This window comes from Mesoplodon bidens, assembly GCF_964165515.1.
Source record: "Mesoplodon bidens genome assembly, chromosome: 11".
Lineage (NCBI taxonomy): Eukaryota > Metazoa > Chordata > Mammalia > Artiodactyla > Ziphiidae > Mesoplodon > Mesoplodon bidens.
The window spans coordinates 44,827,389-44,846,228 of NC_138167.1; the positions used below are offsets into that span (position 1 = coordinate 44,827,389).

General features: G+C 49.1%; 1 protein-coding gene across 1 annotated transcript in view; it reads left to right on the forward strand.

Moving 5' to 3' along the window:
- The window catches only part of LOC308625731 (uncharacterized protein), a gene marked incomplete at both ends in the record, with an annotated part of 34,520 nt that extends 21,905 nt beyond the window's left edge, over positions 1-12,615 (forward strand). The window contains 13 exon segments of the mRNA XM_081250227.1: positions 4,835-4,936; positions 4,938-5,063; positions 5,065-5,406; positions 5,409-5,510; positions 6,756-6,964; positions 7,579-7,639; positions 8,110-8,205; positions 9,140-9,304; positions 9,433-9,558; positions 10,062-10,282; positions 10,747-10,778; positions 12,300-12,536; positions 12,539-12,615. Coding sequence (XP_081106353.1) covers positions 4,835-4,936; positions 4,938-5,063; positions 5,065-5,406; positions 5,409-5,510; positions 6,756-6,964; positions 7,579-7,639; positions 8,110-8,205; positions 9,140-9,304; positions 9,433-9,558; positions 10,062-10,282; positions 10,747-10,778; positions 12,300-12,536; positions 12,539-12,615 — 1,896 coding nt within the window.
- Positions 12,616-18,840: the final 6,225 nt, after the last annotated feature.

Consider the following 18,840-nt stretch of genomic DNA (forward strand, 5'->3'; position numbering starts at 1 on the left):
TCTCCCCTTGGGGCTCGGATTGGGGGAAATGGCTGCAGAAATGGAACTGTGGGCAGAGGAGGGGAACTTAGGATCACTGAGTCTGGTAGAAGGAAGACGGCTGCACCCAGCAGGCATCCCAGCACCTAATCTTGATGTCAGGCTCACATCAGCACCCAATAAAGGTTTGTTGAAGCAAACTGACCTGCACGCCTGCGAGCAGGTCACCTGTCACATTTCACCCCGACAGGTGATAACTGTGTGGGCAAGTGAAGAATTTGGGCTAAACCTGGAAAAAGTCATTCTGCTTGAAAGGGTGGGGATGGGCTCAAGCAAGAGGGGTGCTTTGACTCTCTTGGGAGTTGTTTAGATTCTATCCAAGCATCACTAGTCTGACAGGGCAGAGGGTTCTCTCCTCATCGTCCCCCTCCTTCTGCTGGGGGACTCCTGAGCTTCCCTTCCCACCAGGGCATGTCTCAGCGTGAACGCCTCCCAGTGAGTGCCTCTCTCCTGCACAAACTTGTCCCTAGGCAAAATGGAAACATCTGAAGAATGTGGCTTTATCAAAGCCTTCTCACCATCTGGATTTCCCTGTCACCTTCCTCCCCTCCCACAGGCGCGTGCGCGCGCGCGCGCGCACACACACACACACACACGCACGCACAATCACACACACACACACACACAGTGCAGCCACTGTGCGCCCAGGGTTCGCAGGCTCTGCTCAGCCAACTAGGATGGCCCCCTTCCCCTCCCATCCCCTCCTCCCCACCTTGTCCTCATCAGCAGTTCCCCCTCTGCCCCAGGCAGTTAGCATCGAGATGAGCCAGCAATCTGTCTACACTAGCTCAGCCAGCAGATCTCAGGATTACATCCAGACCAACTCTCAACAGGAAGCAGAAACTGTCAGAGCAGCAAAAGCCACAGCCCAGAGTTTCCAGGACAACTCCTCCCCTCTCCCCACCTGCCACCCTTTAAAAAATGGCTGAGGATTGTGTTTTGCATTGTCTGGTGAAATAATGCCTCAGAAGTATAAACTGCTGATGGCGACAGCCCATCTCAGAAAAGGGGTTATGCGTGACTGGTCTCAATTTCCCCCACCCCGCCTGGGCTGTTAAGGTTGAAGGAAGCTGAACCACAGGACAGCCGCGGGAATGGCTGGTGGGGTAATGATGCCACAGCCACTGGAGCGGGAAGCAGGTGGGGTGCTGGACGGGAACAGAAATGACAGCTTACCAGTGAAAGGAGGATTGTGCAAAAGAGAGGGGAAGGGGGCAGAGGGAAAAAGAGGGGGATAGAGGGGGGAAAGAAATGGATGACAATAACCACACCAGGCTCCACACAGCATACACCCCAAACATTTTCACATGGAACCCGCACATACTGTGCAGTAGGTATAATTCCATTTTACAGATGAAGAACCTGAGGCCTAGAGAGGTTAAACCATTTCCCCAGGTCATTTGTATACCATGGAGGGCGAATGTTGCACACCCATAATAAAAGGCAAGCAGACTTTTAGTTGGGTGTATTGTTGTTTTTAAGTTCTCTACAGACAAGCACCCCTGACTGCCTGCATCCAGGGTGTGCCACTACCGTGCCCTTCCCATGCCACTGCCCAAGGTCACACTGCTGACAGATGGCAAAATTGGGATTGAACCCCGTTCCATTTGACTCCAAGGGCTGAGTCAAGTCTTCCGTTCCCGGCCTGGCACATTCACTGGTGTCCTCTATGCCATCCCTCCTGCTCCCCTCCCCTTTTCTCCTCCACAGGGGTCCTCCATCCCCTTCCCAGTCACCTAGATCCCCTTACCTGGCCTCAGCGGAGGGGGATGCCCTTTCCTCCAAGCAGCCAGGCTCACACCCCAAGAGGCTGGAGCTGGAGGGCAAACTGGGTTGACCCTCTCTGAGCTCTTGGATTTCTGCACCATCCTCCTCAGGGTCATTCCTGTCCATTTTGGAGACTAGAGTCTCCTCTTCCTGAAATATTTACAAAGTCAAATGCCCAAATTCCTCTCCTTTCACCCCCTGTCCTTTCTCCCTTTTTCCTCCTGCTTTTAATCTTTGCAGTGTCTTCATTCATTCAACAAAACCATATAGCATGCATCCCACGTGTGCCCACTATACTAAGCAGGAGACACAGAGGAGGAAGAAAAACACACAACAGTGCCTGCCTCCTGGAGCTTATATTCCAGCCTGGGAAGACAGAGGATAAACAGGCAAATCCATGCAGGAAAGGACCTCAGACAGTAAGCACTGCTAAGGAGAAGAGGAAGCGGGGAGGGGGAATAGAGAGTACACAGGGGAGGGGGCTTTAAAGAGGGGGCGACCCATGAGCAAAGAACTGGAAGAGTTGAGGGACCCGGCCATGTGCCATTTGCAGGAAAAGAGTTCCCAGCAGAAAAAAAATAAATAAATAAACAGCAAATGGGAAGGCTTCTGAGTAGGACTTTTCCTGCCTGTCTGATGGACACACAGGAGGCCAGGGTGGCTGGAGCAGGGTGAGCAGTAGGACGGGTAGAGGGAAGTGAGGTCAGTGAAAGAGGAGAGCAGACTATGTAGAGTTCTGTATGGCATTTACTCTGAGTGGGGTGGGAAACCACTAGAGGCATATGAGCTCAGAAATGGCATGATCTGACATGTTTTTAAAGGACCATTCTGACTATGGTGTTAAGGAAAGTCAGAGGGGGCAAAGGAGGAAGCAGGGTGACTAGCTGGAAGGATACTTCAGGAGACCCTGTGAGGAGTGATGGGCTTGGACCAATATGGTAGCAGTGGGGTGATGAGAATTAGTAGGAGTCCAGGTATATTTTGAAGGTAGGACTTGCCAATGGATTGAATGTACGATATGGAAAAAAGCTGAGGAATAAAGGATGACTCCCAGATTTTTGGCCTGAACCACTACAGGGATAGTGAGCCTGGCAAGTGGAACATATTTCATAGGAACAATCAATCGGGAGAACAGCTTTGGATAGATGAAGGTTGAGATACCTAATCGATATCCAAGTAGAGATGTTGATCAAAATATACATGTGGGGCACAGAGGGATGCCTGGGATAGAGATACACCTTGGCAGTCATCAGTGGAAAGATGGTATTTAAGTCATGAGGCTGTATGATGTCATGAAGGGAACAAGTATAGATAAAGACATGAACAGGTACAAGGGCTAAGCCCAATGATGCTGTGGTGTGTAGAGGTTGGGGATATGAGGATAAACTGGTTGAGAAAACTGAAAAGGAGCAGTCAGTAATATGTAAAGAAAATCAGGAGAATGTGGTGTCTGGAAACCAAAAGAAGAAATTGTTTTAAGGAAAAGGGAATGATCAATTATGTCAAATCCTGCTAAGTTAAATGAGAGCTGAGAACAGACCAGTGATTTTAGCAACCTGAAGATCACTTGCAATCTTCACAAGAAGTATTGTGTTATTATTATTTTTCTGCTTCTCCCTTTAGACATACACCTGATAGCTGGGTCTGTATAAAACAGTAGTAAACTAGGAATAGAGGAAAACTTCCTCAACTTGATAAAAAATATATATATCTACCAAAAAACTACAGCTAACATTGTACTTAATGGTAAGAAACTTGAAGATTTCCCACCAAAAATCAGGAATAAAGCAAAGATGCCCCCTCTCACCACTGCTTTTCAACATCATACTGGAAGTCCTAGCTAATGCAGTAAGACAAGAAAAAGAAATCAAAGGTATAGAGATTGGGAAGGAAGAAAATAGTGAAGACCTGAGCTGGACAGCTCCAGAGAAAAGCACATATCCCCTTCCAAGTAGAATCCCAAGTGAGCATCCAGTCAAGCACAAGTTCCCCCAGGCACAGACAAGTAGGACAAATCATGTCACTCTCTAGAATAGAAAAGGCAAACATCTGTCTCTGGGTCCTGAAATACCTATGATATTGATTAACAATGATAATGATACCCAGTGACTTAGAACTTTTCATTTCCTACCCAGATGCTTATTGCTTGGTGTCTCTCCCTCCTAACCAAAGATTCATCAATAATGCAAGGAACCTGCATAGGCAGGACTATAGCTCAGCCCTATTGAGTATTTTGGGGGCTCAAAATCATGTGGTTAACTTTCCACACAGATACATGGCCAAATCATACATAATTTTGGCCTCAAACTATGCCACAAAAGTATTGGTTGGTGGAAGTCCTCAAGATTAATCTCCCCCCACCACCAGGAGGATAGAGACCATCTTTTTATCTCTGTACCCTCGGCACCAAGCATATTACCTGAGAGAGAGAGTAACTGGTAATTGTCAAATGAATAAATGAATGTATGAATGAGTGGATCTCCTTTGAGTTTCTCAAATCAGACATGTATGTACACTACCCCAAATGAGCTTTAGTGACGATTCAAGTTTTATGTAAACAGTCAAATCAGATCATAGAGGTTAGATAAAACACTGCAAAATGTTTTTGGACTGTTTAATCCATCTACAGGGATGCAACAAACTGTATTCTCACCATATCATTTCTTGCTTAGAGCTATGAAGACCCTGCCTGTCTTCTGCACACCCCCATCTATTGAGGGGGTTATCTGTATAGCTGCATCCCTTGCAGCCTCTTGCTGGAGCAGTTACCATCCTAACTTTCTGGTGGTTAGCCACACTTGCTGTGGAAAGTCTATTGGATTTATGACCAAAACAAACTAAGGTCCCCATAATGGCAATTGTGGTGGACTTGTGGAAAAAGTAGGACCATAATGTTTATGTGTTTATATGTTTTTAATGTTTATAGGTTTGATGTTATGGCCCTGATTCTGAGGAAAATAGGTGTGTCTGAGATTAGCTCATTGTGAAGGTGGTTACAGGCTGGAAGAGTTTCTGCTAACTACTCAAGCTCATAAATGCTTCCAAATGGCTATTTCCATTTTTATGGGGCCAATCCTCAGATCCCCACATACATAAAAGGGCTGAGAGGGATCCACTGGCCTCAGAGGGCTTCCCAGCTCCAGCTCACCCTGCTCTGCAGTCTCTGCTTGTCTCTCACCCAGGACACCGTCACATCTGGCCGCTCCTACACAGTCAGCTCTGGTCGCCGTATGGGCAGCTTCAGCAATGACCCCCCAGAACCGGAACCACTTCCGGGCCAGCTCTGTCTCCTGCAGGAGTGGGCTCCGCTTCCATGGTCTTAGCGGCTTTGGCAGTCGGAGTGTCATCAGGTTTGGATTGTGCTCACCCAGGATAGCAGCTGTGTGCCCTCGGCCCATCCGCTACGGAGTTGGCTTTGGTTTTGGCAGTGGGATGGCCTTTGGCTTTGGTGATGGGAGTGGTGTTGGTCTGAGGTTTGGAGCCAGCAGTGGCCTCGGCTATGGCTTCAGCGGCCCTGGCTTTGGCTACCGAGTTGGAGGAGCTGGAGTGTCAGCAGCCCCATCCATCACAACAGTGACTGTTAACCAGAGCCTGCTGACCCCCCCCTCAGCCTGGAGATTGACCCTAATGCCCAGAGGGTGAAGAAGGATGAGAAGGAGCAAATCAAGACCCTCAACAACAAATTTGCCTCCTTCATCGACAAGGTACTTGTGACAGCTCAACTTCTGGGTCTGGGATGAGGAGAGCTAAATGCACTGAGATGTTCTTTCCCTTAAGAAGAACTGGTCCAGACCTAGGGCATTGACCTTGACCCCAGATCCTTCAGGCATCAGCCAAAGACATGGCGGTATGATTTCTGGGTCACTCTGCTGCAGAGCAAGGATGAGCCTGAGGAAGCACTGCATGGAGGAATAGATTAAGACAGTGGTGGTGTCTTCTGGAGGAAGGAGGAACATCCAGCCAAATCTGAAGGCATCTGAACAAACTAAGACCTACCACCTAGTCACTTAGAAATATCTCCCAAACAGGCTAGAAACACTAACACCTCCACCAGGTGTTGGCTGGTACAGGTTTAAGAGGTTTTATCCTTTGAGATCCTCATGCTCTCTTTGAAGTTTTCATGGTTTCTGAGGCTGAGTGGCCACACCTGTTCAGGCTTAAAGAAATGGAGAATGGAGTTGAGTAATTTTTGTACAAAGCGAAGCATTCATACCCCTCCCCCACCTGGGATATCCAGATTCAGCCGAGTCACCTAGATTGAGGGAAACAGTAGGGAATGACCACTTGTGGTCATTGGTCTTCAGGCTGATGAGGTGGAACTGACAGAGAGGTGGAACTGACACAGCCCCAAACCCCAGACCATGTCTCCATGAAGTGGGGGTGCTCTATTGTGTCTGGGATTGGAAACTCACCTCTGTGAGCTTCATTTCACTCCGAAATGAGGGGTTGGAGAAAATGGTCTCTAGGTTCTCCTCCAGCTCTATAAGTCTCAGCTGATGGGATTTCTGGGGTGATGGGTATGACTTATGACCTGAGAATTTCCACCTCCTCATACCACATCCCAGCCCAATGTACTTTACTCTGCTCTTCATTCCCTGCTAGGGATGGCTGAAATCAGTTTTCAGATGTAGGCAAACCCCAGCTCAGGTAGAATCGATCTCCAACTTCCCAGTGAACCAGCCCTCACCTTTCTCAGAGGGTTGAAAGGGAAATGGTTGAAGAGCTTTGGTTCCGAAGCTTCTGTTTGTAGCTAAGCCTGGTTGAGCACGAGGAGGGGTTGCAGACCTGCTCTGCCAGATTCTACTGAGTTAGAGGAGGAGCTAAAGTCAACAGAGGAGGGAATGATGTCACCACAAGTTTAAGTCACCTCTGGCCATCTGAGCAATGTTGACATATAGGTAACTATATCAAGCACTTCAGTTGCCATGTCTTTGCCCCTGTGGATTTAGGTGCGGTTCCTGGAACAGCAGAATAAGCTCCTAGAGACCAACTGGAACTTCCTCCAAGAGCCAAAATGTGCCAGGAACAACCTGGAGCCCCTCTTTGAGAACTACATCACCAACCTGCGGAGGCAGCTGGACGTAGTGAACAGCGAACGGGCCCGGCTGGAGGCTGGGAGGAACAGCATGCAGGATGTCCTTGAGGGTTTCAAGAAGAAGTGAGTGGCTGTTGGACTGCACTGACCTAGGATGGGCACGGGCTGGTCCCCAAAGCAGCAGCCAAGCTTGGATGAGAGCTGCTGGAAGGATCAGGGTTGAATGCTGGTTTCAATTCCCAGCCTGAAGACAGGAGTGGGGATGTGATATGTATGGGAGTAGGAGGCCCTCCATGGGTCCTGAGGAAAAAGGAGACTTGGAATTGGGCATGGTTGTCCCTAATCCTGCCTGTGAGCATGGGTGAGTTGACCCCAGAAAAAGAAACTCTCTGGTTTTGAGAACAGTGCCTAAGTCCAGCCACAAATAGGGTCCTACTTCCTCTAAGGTCAAGTGCAATGACCCTAAGGCTTTTCCAGCAGAGGAGCACAGCAAAGGTCCAGATTTTCAGACCCCACATCCAATTTGAGAAAGTAAAAGGGATTTGGAGAAACCAAGGGCCATGGGCTCATAAAAGGTCTTAAAGATGGGACAGAGTGGATGAAAACATGCAGATGGCAACAGGGAGCCAGGCTCCTGGACGGAGCAGAGAGGTCACTAGAGGTGATAACTGGGGACCTGGGAGTAATCGGCTCTCAGTTCAGAGTGAGAACTCACCCTCTTCATCCTTATCATCCACGTATGAAGAGGAGGTGGGACTCCGGGCCAATGCTGAGAATGAGTTTGTGGCTCTGAAGAAGGTAAGGAGAGCAATAGGCCCAGGCAAACTTCTCCTCCAGACAGGCAAATGTCCTCACAACTCCAGGACACTGCCCGGGCAGCCCTGTGAATATTCACACACAGTGGACCCCCTAAGGTCACAACAGCTTCCCTTCGAAGTTCTGATTTGGCCTCCAGTGACTTAGGGTTGGGTCTTCATGAGAGCAGAGGTCTGAAGGGATGGCATTTGAAGAGTCTTGGATTATCCAGACTCTTCTTGCCTCTAAATAAGCATCAGAAAATGTCCAGCATCCCTGGGGATTTCATGCTGTATAAGGGAGAACAAGAGTCACTAAGCTGTATTTCCACCCAATGACTTTCCCATCTGTCCCACTTGACCTGGCTCTGTGGGAATTGGCCTGGTCTTCCCACCCACCTCCAGAGCCTGCCAAGGTGGGGAGGTTAAATAGTGCACAAGTATGAGCATTTAATCCTTCTCTCTTTGATACAGGATGTGGATACAGCTTTCTTAAATAAGTCTGATCTAGAGGCCAACGTGGATACCTTAACTCAGGATATCGACTTCCTGAAAACCCTATACATGGCGGTAAGGGCTCATCCCCTCTGAGCCATCCAAGGAGCTCAATGCGTGGTCTGGACTCGCTGAGGGATTCACTGGACTAGCGTATTTTCTAACATTTGGTATCATACATCTTTCCTCCCATCAAATCTATATCCTCTATATGTTGATGTATGTACAAGTGGAGAAGGTAAGGGGAACAGGCTTCTCAGCAGCCTGACTCAGGTCTATGAATCAACTCCTTGGATCTATGAGCCAACTTCTTGTTGACTAAAGAAGAAGTCTAAAGACTGGGGTCTAGGAATATCACTTCCTATCTACTGATGAGAAGACCCTGGAAAACTGATTTGCTAGGAAATGTAAGAAAAATTGTGTTACCTAATTAGTCAAATGAATTAGCCATCTTTTGCTTCTGTTTGGTCTGGAATGGACCCAATCAGAGCTAAATGGCTGGCTCTGAGTGGAAAGGCTGAAGAAAGCTCCCTCTGGGGTCCCCACCTTGCAGGCCAGTTCCCAGCCCTCCCCCAGCCCCACCCCTGGTTCTATTATGGACTTAGGATATAGGAATTCCTAGACCACCATATTCTTAAATATTGTCAGCTCTCAATGATCCAGACTGCCACAGCCACTGTGTGGATAAACCAAAGAAAGTTTAAGCTTTAGCATGGTCTCACTCCTCTCCATCAAGTCCCTAGGCCCCCATGGTTTTAATAGTCACCTAAGAAGTTAAGATGTTAAAGGAATGTTTCCTAGTATACAACAAGGGTTTTAAGTCAAACTGAAACAGTTCTGGGCCACCTCTTTTTCTTTGCTTTTGGTTTGGATGATCTGCCCCATTGCTTTGCTCTGAACAAACAAGCAATGCTCTCTCCCCTGACTCTGCATCCTGGGGACCCTGTGGCAGAGCCCCGGCCACTGACGGGACTCTGAGCCCATCTGTCTCGCTGATCCTACAACACAGGAAATCCAGTTGCTGCAGTCACACATCTCTGAGACATCAGTCATCATGAAGATAGACAACAGCCGGGACCTGAACTTTGATGGGATCATCGCCGATATCAAGGCCCAGTATGAAGAGATCGCCAGCCACAGTCGGGCTGATGCAGAGGCCTGGTACCAGACCAAGGTGGGCAGGAGGGCGCTCGGGAAAGGGTGTAGGCAGCCCTGGGGTCAGACTCATGGATGACAAAGTGGGCTGTGATCTTGACCCAATCTTCAAGCCCTCGGAATACCCCTTTCTCCCCCACCCCGCAGTATGAGGAGATGCAGGTGACAGCTGGCCAACACTGTGACAACCTGCGTAACACTCGGGATGAGATCAATGAGCTGACCCGCCTGATCCAGAGGCTGAAGGCAGAGATCGAGCACACCAAGGCTCAGGTGGGTGAAAGAAAGGAGAGAAAGCCCCACAGGGAGGACAGGCAGGGCCCCAAGCTTTTGGGAGCCCAAGTCGGAAGATGCTGGGGAGGCCACCAGGACCCAGAAATAGAGGAATAAAGGAATTAGTCCAGGAAGACTTCCTGGGGGAGGAAAATGTGGACCCAGGGAAAGAGTCTCCCATGTAGAAGGAAAGACCTGGGGCTGACTTAGAGGGGCAGGTGAGGCAGAAAGAATGGCTTTACTCTCTGGACCCCACTGGTCTTAGAGCATCAGAAATCAGTAAGTGCAAAATCAGTGAGGATAGAAATGGAAGATAAGCAACGTTCCGCTCCCTGGTGACATCAAACTACAGGAGGACAATCCCTGGGAAAGCAGCCTCCACGGGCTCCATCCCTGGCTTAGCACCAGGCTATGTGCCCACTCACAGGGGGCAGAGTTTCTAGCCTGACCTGAAGATCCCCTAGTCCCTGCCAAAGCCCACCTGCAAACTGCCCTCCCCCCAGCGCTGCAAGCTGGTGGCCGCGGTGGCCGAGGCGGAGCAGCGGGGCGAGGCCGCCCTCAGCAACGCCAAGTGCAAGCTGGCGGAGCTGGCGGCCGCCCTGCAGCAGGCCAAGCAGGACATGGCACGGCAGCTGAAGGACTACCAGGAGCTGAGGAATGTCAAGCTGGCCCTGCACATGGAGATCACCACCTATAAGCGCCTGCTGGAGGGCGAGGAGAACCGGTAAGTGCTCTCAGTGCAGCAGGTGGGAGTGGGGTCAGTCTTCCAGCTTCTAGAAAGACTAAGTGGGGGAGGGAACTATGTGAAGAATTGCTGAAATGGGCACTCTCTAGAGGTAACTATTTTTTCTGCAAACCTTAGGTGGGTTGCCCTTGGCAGGGGTTTAGAAGATGGCTCTAGACCTGTGCCTCTCAGTGCAAGCCTGTAGACGGGCTACACCAGAATCATAGGGAGTTCTGCTTGATTGGTTAGCTTGTTTTAAAATAAGAAAGAAAGAAAAGAAGAAGACATTCCCTCAAATACTTTGATTCAATAGTTTTGGGAAAGGGATTAGGAACGTGTCATTTTTCAAAGCTCCCTGATGCTTGTGCAGCCAAGAGCAAGAACCACTGGTCCACTGAGCCCTCTGATAGCACCTAGGTTTTCAGGGAATGACACCTTGTGAACTTGTTTCTTTCTCTCTCCAGGATCTGTGAAGGTGTTGGACCAGTAGACATATGTAAGAATCTTCAGTCTTTTCCTCTTCACACATTTCTCTCCTGGGAACCTTCAAATTTCCTTTAAACTCAAGCCCACATTGGGGTCAGGAGCCCATGGCCAGACTGGCCATGACAGCCAGGGGAGCAGGGACCATCTGGCCCCTAAACTGAGAGCATCCCTTTAGCTGAGGTCTGAGACATCCCCAGAGCCTTCCTCCCCGGAGCTAAGCAACTGCAGGGCCTGGTAGGTGGGAGAGGGTTCCAGAAGAGAGTCAGTCTTTTTGCTTTGGGTGGTCTTGTCCTTCAAGGGCAAAGACCAGAGGAGGAATGGAAAGGCCTGTGCCAGGGAGTTCCCTCCCCTCCTGATGGCAGGGGATGGCAAGGCTAAATGTAAGTCCCCTTGCTGCTGCTGCGGCTACAGCCGCCAAACAAAGCGCTCAGGGCCTGTGCTGGGCTCTGCAGGGCAGGGACACAAAGAAGGTGAGACCCAGCCCCTCCTCTCCAGAATTATAATCTTCTTGAGATGGGTCCTATCCACCATCAACCTAATCCTCAAAACCCCGGGGGGAGGAATAGGCATGGGCATCCCCCTTTTACTCGATCAGAGAAAATACAGGGCTTGCCAGAAATCACAAATGTAGTCAGTGGCACGGCCAGAATTCAAACCCAGATTTCTGATCCAAAAGCGCAAATATACACAGCTGTGTATGCTAAACCGGGTGGGTCACAGATGGCAAGAAGGATTCTGGTGAGAGGAGAAGGAAGATAGGGAGGCCGTCCACCCTGGGGGCTGGTCTAAGCAAGGTTTAATCAGATTAGGGTGCTGGGTCATGGAGGTGTGCCCAGTGAAGACCAGAGGGCTAGAGAGCAGAGCCATCAGTGGGTCAGGAGGAACGAAGGACTACTTCTATTTTTATTTTTTTTTTGCGCTACGCAGGCCTCTCCCTGTTGTGGCCTCTCCCGTTGCAGACCACAGGCTCCGGAAGCACAGGCTCAGCGGCCATGGCTCACGGGCCCAGCCACTCTGCGGCATGTGGGATCTTCCCGGACCGGGGCACGAACCCGTGTCCCCTGCATCGGCAGGCGGACTCTCAGCCACTGTGCCACCAGGGGAGCCCAGGACTACCTTTTCGATGGGCAATGTGGGGACTGCCAAGGAGCATGATATCATTGGAAGAAAGAAGCTCTGTGGCTTCATGGAAGCTACTGATGCAGCTGCTGGGTAATCCAGATCACTACCCACCTCACTCAACCCAACCTGACTTTGACCGTATATAAATGATGGTGGACTTATGGCTATATGCCAACACTTGGGGAACTGGCTGAATTCTTCCATTTTAGTCCGAATGTTGGACTTCAGTGGAGTCACAGCCTTTGAGACACCCAGACAAGAGAAGGGAAAAGTGGGTACTGACTATGTAGACAGTAGGAACTATTTGGACCCAGACCACTTCCCCTGATGCCACCGCCCTTCCCTCCCCCCACCCCCAGTAGGAGGTGGAGGACGAGGCAGCCTCACTGAGGGTTTCATCCTCCCACAGTGGTAAGCAGTTCCCAGGGCGGCCTGGTGTGCGGGCCCGAGCCTCTGGTCACCACCTGCAGCCTCTCCCGCGGCGGGGTCACCATCTCGGGCCGCAGCAGCACCCGGTCCAGCGGCTTCTGCGGCTCGAGCGTGGGCGGGGCCCAGGTCGTGGGCGGCGGGGACCAGCTGAGCGCGGGCTTGGTGGGGGGCGGGCTCGGTGTGGTGGGCGAGACCTGCGCCCCCAGCGTCCCCTGCCCACCGAGGGCGGCTTCAGCAGCCGCGGTTCCAGCATCCGCTTCGTGTCCACCACCACCTCTCGATGGACCAAGTACTGAGAGCCGAGCGCCGGCCAGCCACCGACCAGGAAGAACCATCTCCACGCCTTCTGCTTCTGTCCCCAACGTGCCCGGACTCTAGGCCGAGGGCGCTCTAGGTACACCTCCTGCCAAGAAGCCAAGGGCTGCTCTGCCTGGCCTCTGTCCTCTGGGGAGATTTTTTTCACCACCTAGACGCTCCATCCACAGCCCCAGCGGACTGGCCTCTCCCTGACTCCCAATTTCCTCCCTTTGGCTCACTCCTCACCACCCAGCCCAAAGACCTCAAGAAATGCAGATTCAATACAATTACAAAAATCAGCATGTTGGTGAGAAACTGGCCAATTCAAAGCGATGGTGTGTCCGGGCACCATCGCCGTCCTAGCTTTGGATTAACTTAGAGAATGGAGAGCTGGCTGTCCACACAACAAGTGTCCTCAGCCACTGTCCTCTGCTTCCCTCCCCTTCCTTTCCCTGGCAGGAGAAGGTTTTTCCTTCTCTTCCTGACCCAGAAGGATCCACCATTTTTGGTGGGCCAAGGGATCCCTGAGTCCCCAGAGATGGTTCTCCGAGTGGCACAGATCCTAGCTGCTTCTCTTACTGGGGTGTTGGTGTAACCCTGGCATGCGAGTCCACGAGGTGAGTGGGTGCTGGTAGAGAGGCGGACCCTGCAACACTCCACGTCCTTGCTGGTGGTGTGAGGGAGGCCCAGCTCTGTTCACTGCAGGGGGGCTTATGTCTGCACGCTCCAGGGAGGCCTGGGCTGGGGTGGGTGCCTGTCTGTACTGCTCTTTGTGTTGCTGGGATTTCAATAAACTTGCTAAGCTGGCATCACTAGGACTCTGGCCTTTCCTTCCCAATCACACTGGGGATGGGGGAGCTTGCCTCCTAGACTCCACTAGCCCACCCCCCTGGGGACTTGCCAAGGGCAGAGGCTGGTGTCCTGGGACAGAGGAGGTACTGAGGAAAGAGCGCTCAGGCCCCTCCCTGGAGGGGCTCACAGCTCAGCAAGGGAGATGAGACATATAGCAAAAGCTCTGAAAACAAATGCCAAGCAGCCCACTTCTCTCCACGCATTGCTCTCCAGCCTCCTCCCTACCAGGGTGAAATGTTTCACTTGTTCCCCAGGTCCCACCCTGCCCTCAGTTCCTCTGGGATCATTGTAGGGGCCAAGAGACCCAACCATGTGTTTAGCGGGTTGGAACTTTCAGTCCACCCTCCCCAACCTCCAGGGAGGGAAGCAGGGTTGGAGGTTGAATCAATCAATCAATCCTGACTATGTAATGAAGCCTCCATAAAAAACCCATAAGGACTGGGGGATTCAGAGTTTCTGCGTTGGTGAACATGTGGAGATGTGGGAGGAGTGGCGCACGTGGAGAGAATGTGGACACTCTGCACCCTTCCCCCATACCTTGCCCTATACATCTCTTCCACCTGGCTGTTCCTGAGTTATATCATTTTATAATAAACTGGTAATCTAGTAAGTAAAATGTTTCTCTGAGTTCTGTGAGCCACTCTAGCAAATTAATCAAAGCCAAGAAGTCTTTGAAACTTTCAGTCTATAGCCGGTTGGTCAAAAGTCCAGGTGACAGCCTGGGTTTGCAACTGGCATCTAAATCAGGGTTGGGGGTGGGCAGTCTTGTAGGACTGAACCCTTGACCTGTGGAATCTGATGCTACCTTGACCTGTGGAATCTGATGCTATCTCCAGGTAGATAGTGTCAGAACTGAGTTGAACTGTGGGACACCAGCTGCTTATTGGTATAAGAAACCCCATGCACACACACACACGCACAGAAACACGTCGGAACTGTGACCAGAACTCTTAACGTGTGTCTTGTGCAACCACAGAGGACCCCACACCATAGAAAGTCCCCACACATGGTTTAATAACTCTTGTCATCATCTTGAAATCCTTAATAATTTTTAACAAGGGGCTCTGCATTTTTATTTTACATTAAGCCCCACAAACTGTGTAGCCAGTCCTACCTGAATAGCTGTATTTCTACTAAAAGAATTGAACATGTAGTTTAAAATCTTCCAACAAAGAAAACTTCGGGCCCAAATACCTTCCCTGGTGCATTCTACCAAATATTTAAGGAAAAATTCAACCCAGATTCTTCCAGAAAACATAAGAGGAGGGAAAACTTCCCAACTCCTTTTATGAGTCCAGCATTACCCTGATACCAAAACCAAGCAAAGAAATAATAAGAAAAGAAAAACTACAAATCAATATCTGTCATGAACCTAAATATAAAAATCTACAACAAAATATTAGTAAACTGAATACAGCAACAAATAAAAGATAACACATCATGACAATGAGTTTATCCTAAGAATGCAAGGCTGGTTCAACTTTCAAAAACCTATTAATGTAATTCATGACATCAACGGACTGAAAAGGAAAAATCATATGATTATCTTAATGGATACACTAAAGCATTTGACAAAATTCAACCTCCAGTCATGATAAAAACTCTCAGCAAACTAGGAATAGATGAGAACTTCCTTGACCTAAATGGCACCTAATAAATAAATAAATAAATAACAAAGTAACATCCTACAGCTAACAACATACTTAATGGGGTAAGTCTGAATGATTTCTGCCATATGACTGGGAAAAGATAATGGTATCTGTTCACACCACCCTTAGTCAGTACTACACAAGCTGGCCTAGCCAGTGAACTAAGGCAAGAAGAAGAAATAAAAGTCATATGGTTTGGAAAGGAAGAAATATAACTCTTTCTATTTTCAGAAGACATAATTTTCTATTTAGAATACCCCAAGGAATCTTTTTTCTAAAACCTACTAGAACTAATAAGCGAGTTTAGTAAGATTATGGGATGTGAGTTCAATATACAAAAACTAATTGCATTTCTATAAAAGCAAAGAACAGTTGGAAATTAAAACATTTTAAAGTATTTTTAACATTTATAATAGCACCCAAAAAGTGAAATACCTAAGTATCAGCCTTTAAAAAGGATTTGTATGCTAAAAACTACAAAACAATAATGAAAGAAATCAAAGAAGACTTAAATAAATGGAGATATATACTACGTTCATGAATTGGAAGACTCAATATTGCTAAGACATTGATTCTCCCCCAAAGATGACATAAGGTTCAAACCTGTGGACTCACAGACCCCAGTTCAAATCCCAGGCTCTCTACTTAAAATAGCTGTGTGACCAAAAGTAATAATAGGCAAGAATAATACTTATAGATTGAACTGAGCAGAGTTTCAACTGTGTTTTGTGTTTTAACTCGACTTTTTCAACAATTTTAGGCAGTAGGCACTTTAATAATTTCCCTTTTGACAAATGACAAAATCAAGGCCAGGGGTCAAAGCAGAGGCATTCTGACTCCAGAACTCACACTCATCACCACCATGCTGTTCTGTCTGTCACAATCTCACTAAGCCTCTTGCCTCATCTGTAAAATGGAAAATAGTTCCTATTTCAAAGATTATTAGCACATAGCCTGGCACACAGTGATGCACAATAAATGATTGCTACTGTTTTGATGGTGATGGTGGTGGTGGCTCTTGTTTTACTACTAATGGAGAAGAGCTGTGTTCAGCAGCTCAGCCACTCCAGGACCAAACACGGGTGGATACTGAAGTGTCAGCGGACTGTTTCCAGCGTCTGCACCGAAGCCCCAGCTCTGATCCGCAGGCAGGCGGCTCCCTAGCCTTTCCCGCTCCGGCAACCAGGACTGAGACTCTGCGCGGCTGCCTGTGGGGCTTTGCTGCCCTCTGCTGGCCACCAACTTCCCTGGAGACCCCGCACTAGGGCATTTTCAAAGCACTCCCGCAATAGGATTTTGTGGAGGGAGAGGGGAGTTTTTGTTTTGTTTTTTTTCCTTTTGTCTTTTTTAATCAATTTCCCTAAGTTTTTTTTTAAATTGACGTATAGTTGATTTACAATATCGTGTTAGTTTCAGGTGTACAGCACAGAGACTCATTTCTATATACATATACAAATATATATATATATAAATATTCCCTTTCAGATGATTTTCCCTTATAGTTTATTACAAAATATTGAGTACAATTCCCTGTGCTATGAGAGGGGAGTCTTTTAAAAACAAATTGTTTTCTCCAAAACTATGTTTAGGATACAAACATTGCAACACTGAATAGCAACTTTAAGAAATCCACCCCCTCACTCACCAGCCCAGCACAGCACTCTTTTAACCATCCTGTGCCTCTGTCAGCCTGTGTTCCCACAGATGCTCAGAAAACCACAGGCTTGAATCAGGAAAGAGCCATGGAGGGCTCTGAGCCCCATGGTTCTCAAACTAAGTGTGCTCCTCAGGGCTCAAGGGCCAGAGTTTCCCATCAGTGGCATTTAATGCCACATATAAAATATTTAAAGTACCCAAGACATCCATTCATTTACACAGTCATTCAGTCAGCAAGTATTTACTGGGCACTTACTCTATCCCCAACACTGTTCCAAGTGCTTGGGAACCATCAATGAACAAGATGGACAAAAATCCTGCTTCCATGGAGTTTATTTTGGGGTGAGAGGAAAGACTGATAATCATCAAGAGATAGAATAAACAGGCCAATTATAGGGTGTGCTAGAAGGTGTTAACTGCTATGGAACAAAGAAATAGATCAGAGCAGGATAAGCTGGATGGAGAACGCTCTGGGGGGGAGAAGGCAGGTTGCCATTTTTAAAGGAAATGCCAGGGAAGCCTGTTTGAGAGGTGACGTTGGGGCAAAGAGCCACGGGTGGCAACGGAGCAAGCCATGTGGTGGAGGGAACAGCATTCAGGGCAGAAGGGCCAGTCAGTGCAAAGGCCCTGAGTCAGGAGTGGGCCGGGTGTGTCTGAGAAGCAGAGGGAGGCCGGTGTGGGTGACGAGAGCAAGGGGATGAGGTGAGAACTGTAACAAGAGGGACAGGCGGTGCATCATTAGAGCTTTTTTTCTTTCTTTCTTTTTTTACTTTGAGTGAAATGGAGAATTATCAGGGCATTTGAGCAGAGGAGTGACACAGCTCAGTGTCTTAAGGGGATCACTGGAGTGGGGGTGAGGGCAGGGCAAGCAGAGACCAGCATGTGCATCTTATCTGTTTGTATAGATAGATAGATAGATAGACAGACAGACGGGCAGGTTTATATAGCTGTTTTCCTCCTAAGATTTAGGGAAATGGTTCTACTGTTAAAGAAGAAGAGAAGGAGGTGAAGGAAGAGAAGAAGACGAGGGAGGGGGAAGGAGGGGGAAGGGAGGAGGAAAGGGGGGGGAGAGGAAGAAAATTTCAAAACCATTAATATGGTCCAATTTTGAAATTTGAGGCTCTGTATTTACTGAGCATCTGCTCTGGCCCAGAATAGCCACAGGAAACAGCAAAGCCATGAGAGAAAGCTGCCTGCAGGAAGACATGTAGACAGGGTTCGGGAGGAGAGTCTAGAGTTCCTGGCAGGGAAGCCCATGAGAGGAAAGATGGGGTGGCCCAGGGAGCAGCTTTGCCAGCTGGATGAGGGGCCCAGCCCCGGATGTTCTTGGGAGGGTCCAGTGTTCATCCAACACCTCTCTGTTGCTCTGACCTCACTCCTCTCACATAGGGTCTCTGAGTCACACCCAAGTCTTGCAAAAGCCAGAGGAAGTGTCACGGGGCTAAAAAACCCTTCAAGAACTGTGTCCCAGCACCAGGAGGTGGCGTAGATCTGGATGCATAATAAAATTGTGGAAAAGACCAGCAGAGATGAGGGGAGATGCCCAACTTGAATGAACTGTGTGGGCAGCTACCAAGGCCCTGATCAGTACATGCCCATGGGAGCTCTCAGGGTCAATCCCAGAGAACTAGTCAGCCAGGAAGGATAGCAAGACACTGCCTGAGAGTCCAGGCAGATAAATACTCAAAACTGCAAGGGTCAACAGGCAGCTCTAAGGACATGCAGGGCAAGACGAGAAGGTATCAGCGCTCTCCTATCTTTGGACAAATCCAGGAAGCCCTCCTAGGAGCAGGGGGATTTTAAGCACAGTAGAGAGAGCAGAAGGGAGGGCAGGTAGTGAGCGCCTGGTGGGTGGAAGAGCACGTGTGCCCCCAGCAAGCATCCCAGCTTAGGTAACATGCGGGAGGAGGGTGGAGCATCAGCAGTGGGTGTGAGTATGAGCGGTGAGGCCTCTGGGGAACCCCAGGAGATGGACTCCAGGAATGGAGCAGATTCAAAGGGAGTCATGGAAGCTTCCAGGGATCCCAGGGTGGAGTAGGAAACCTCTCTCAGCCAATTAGCGCTTGA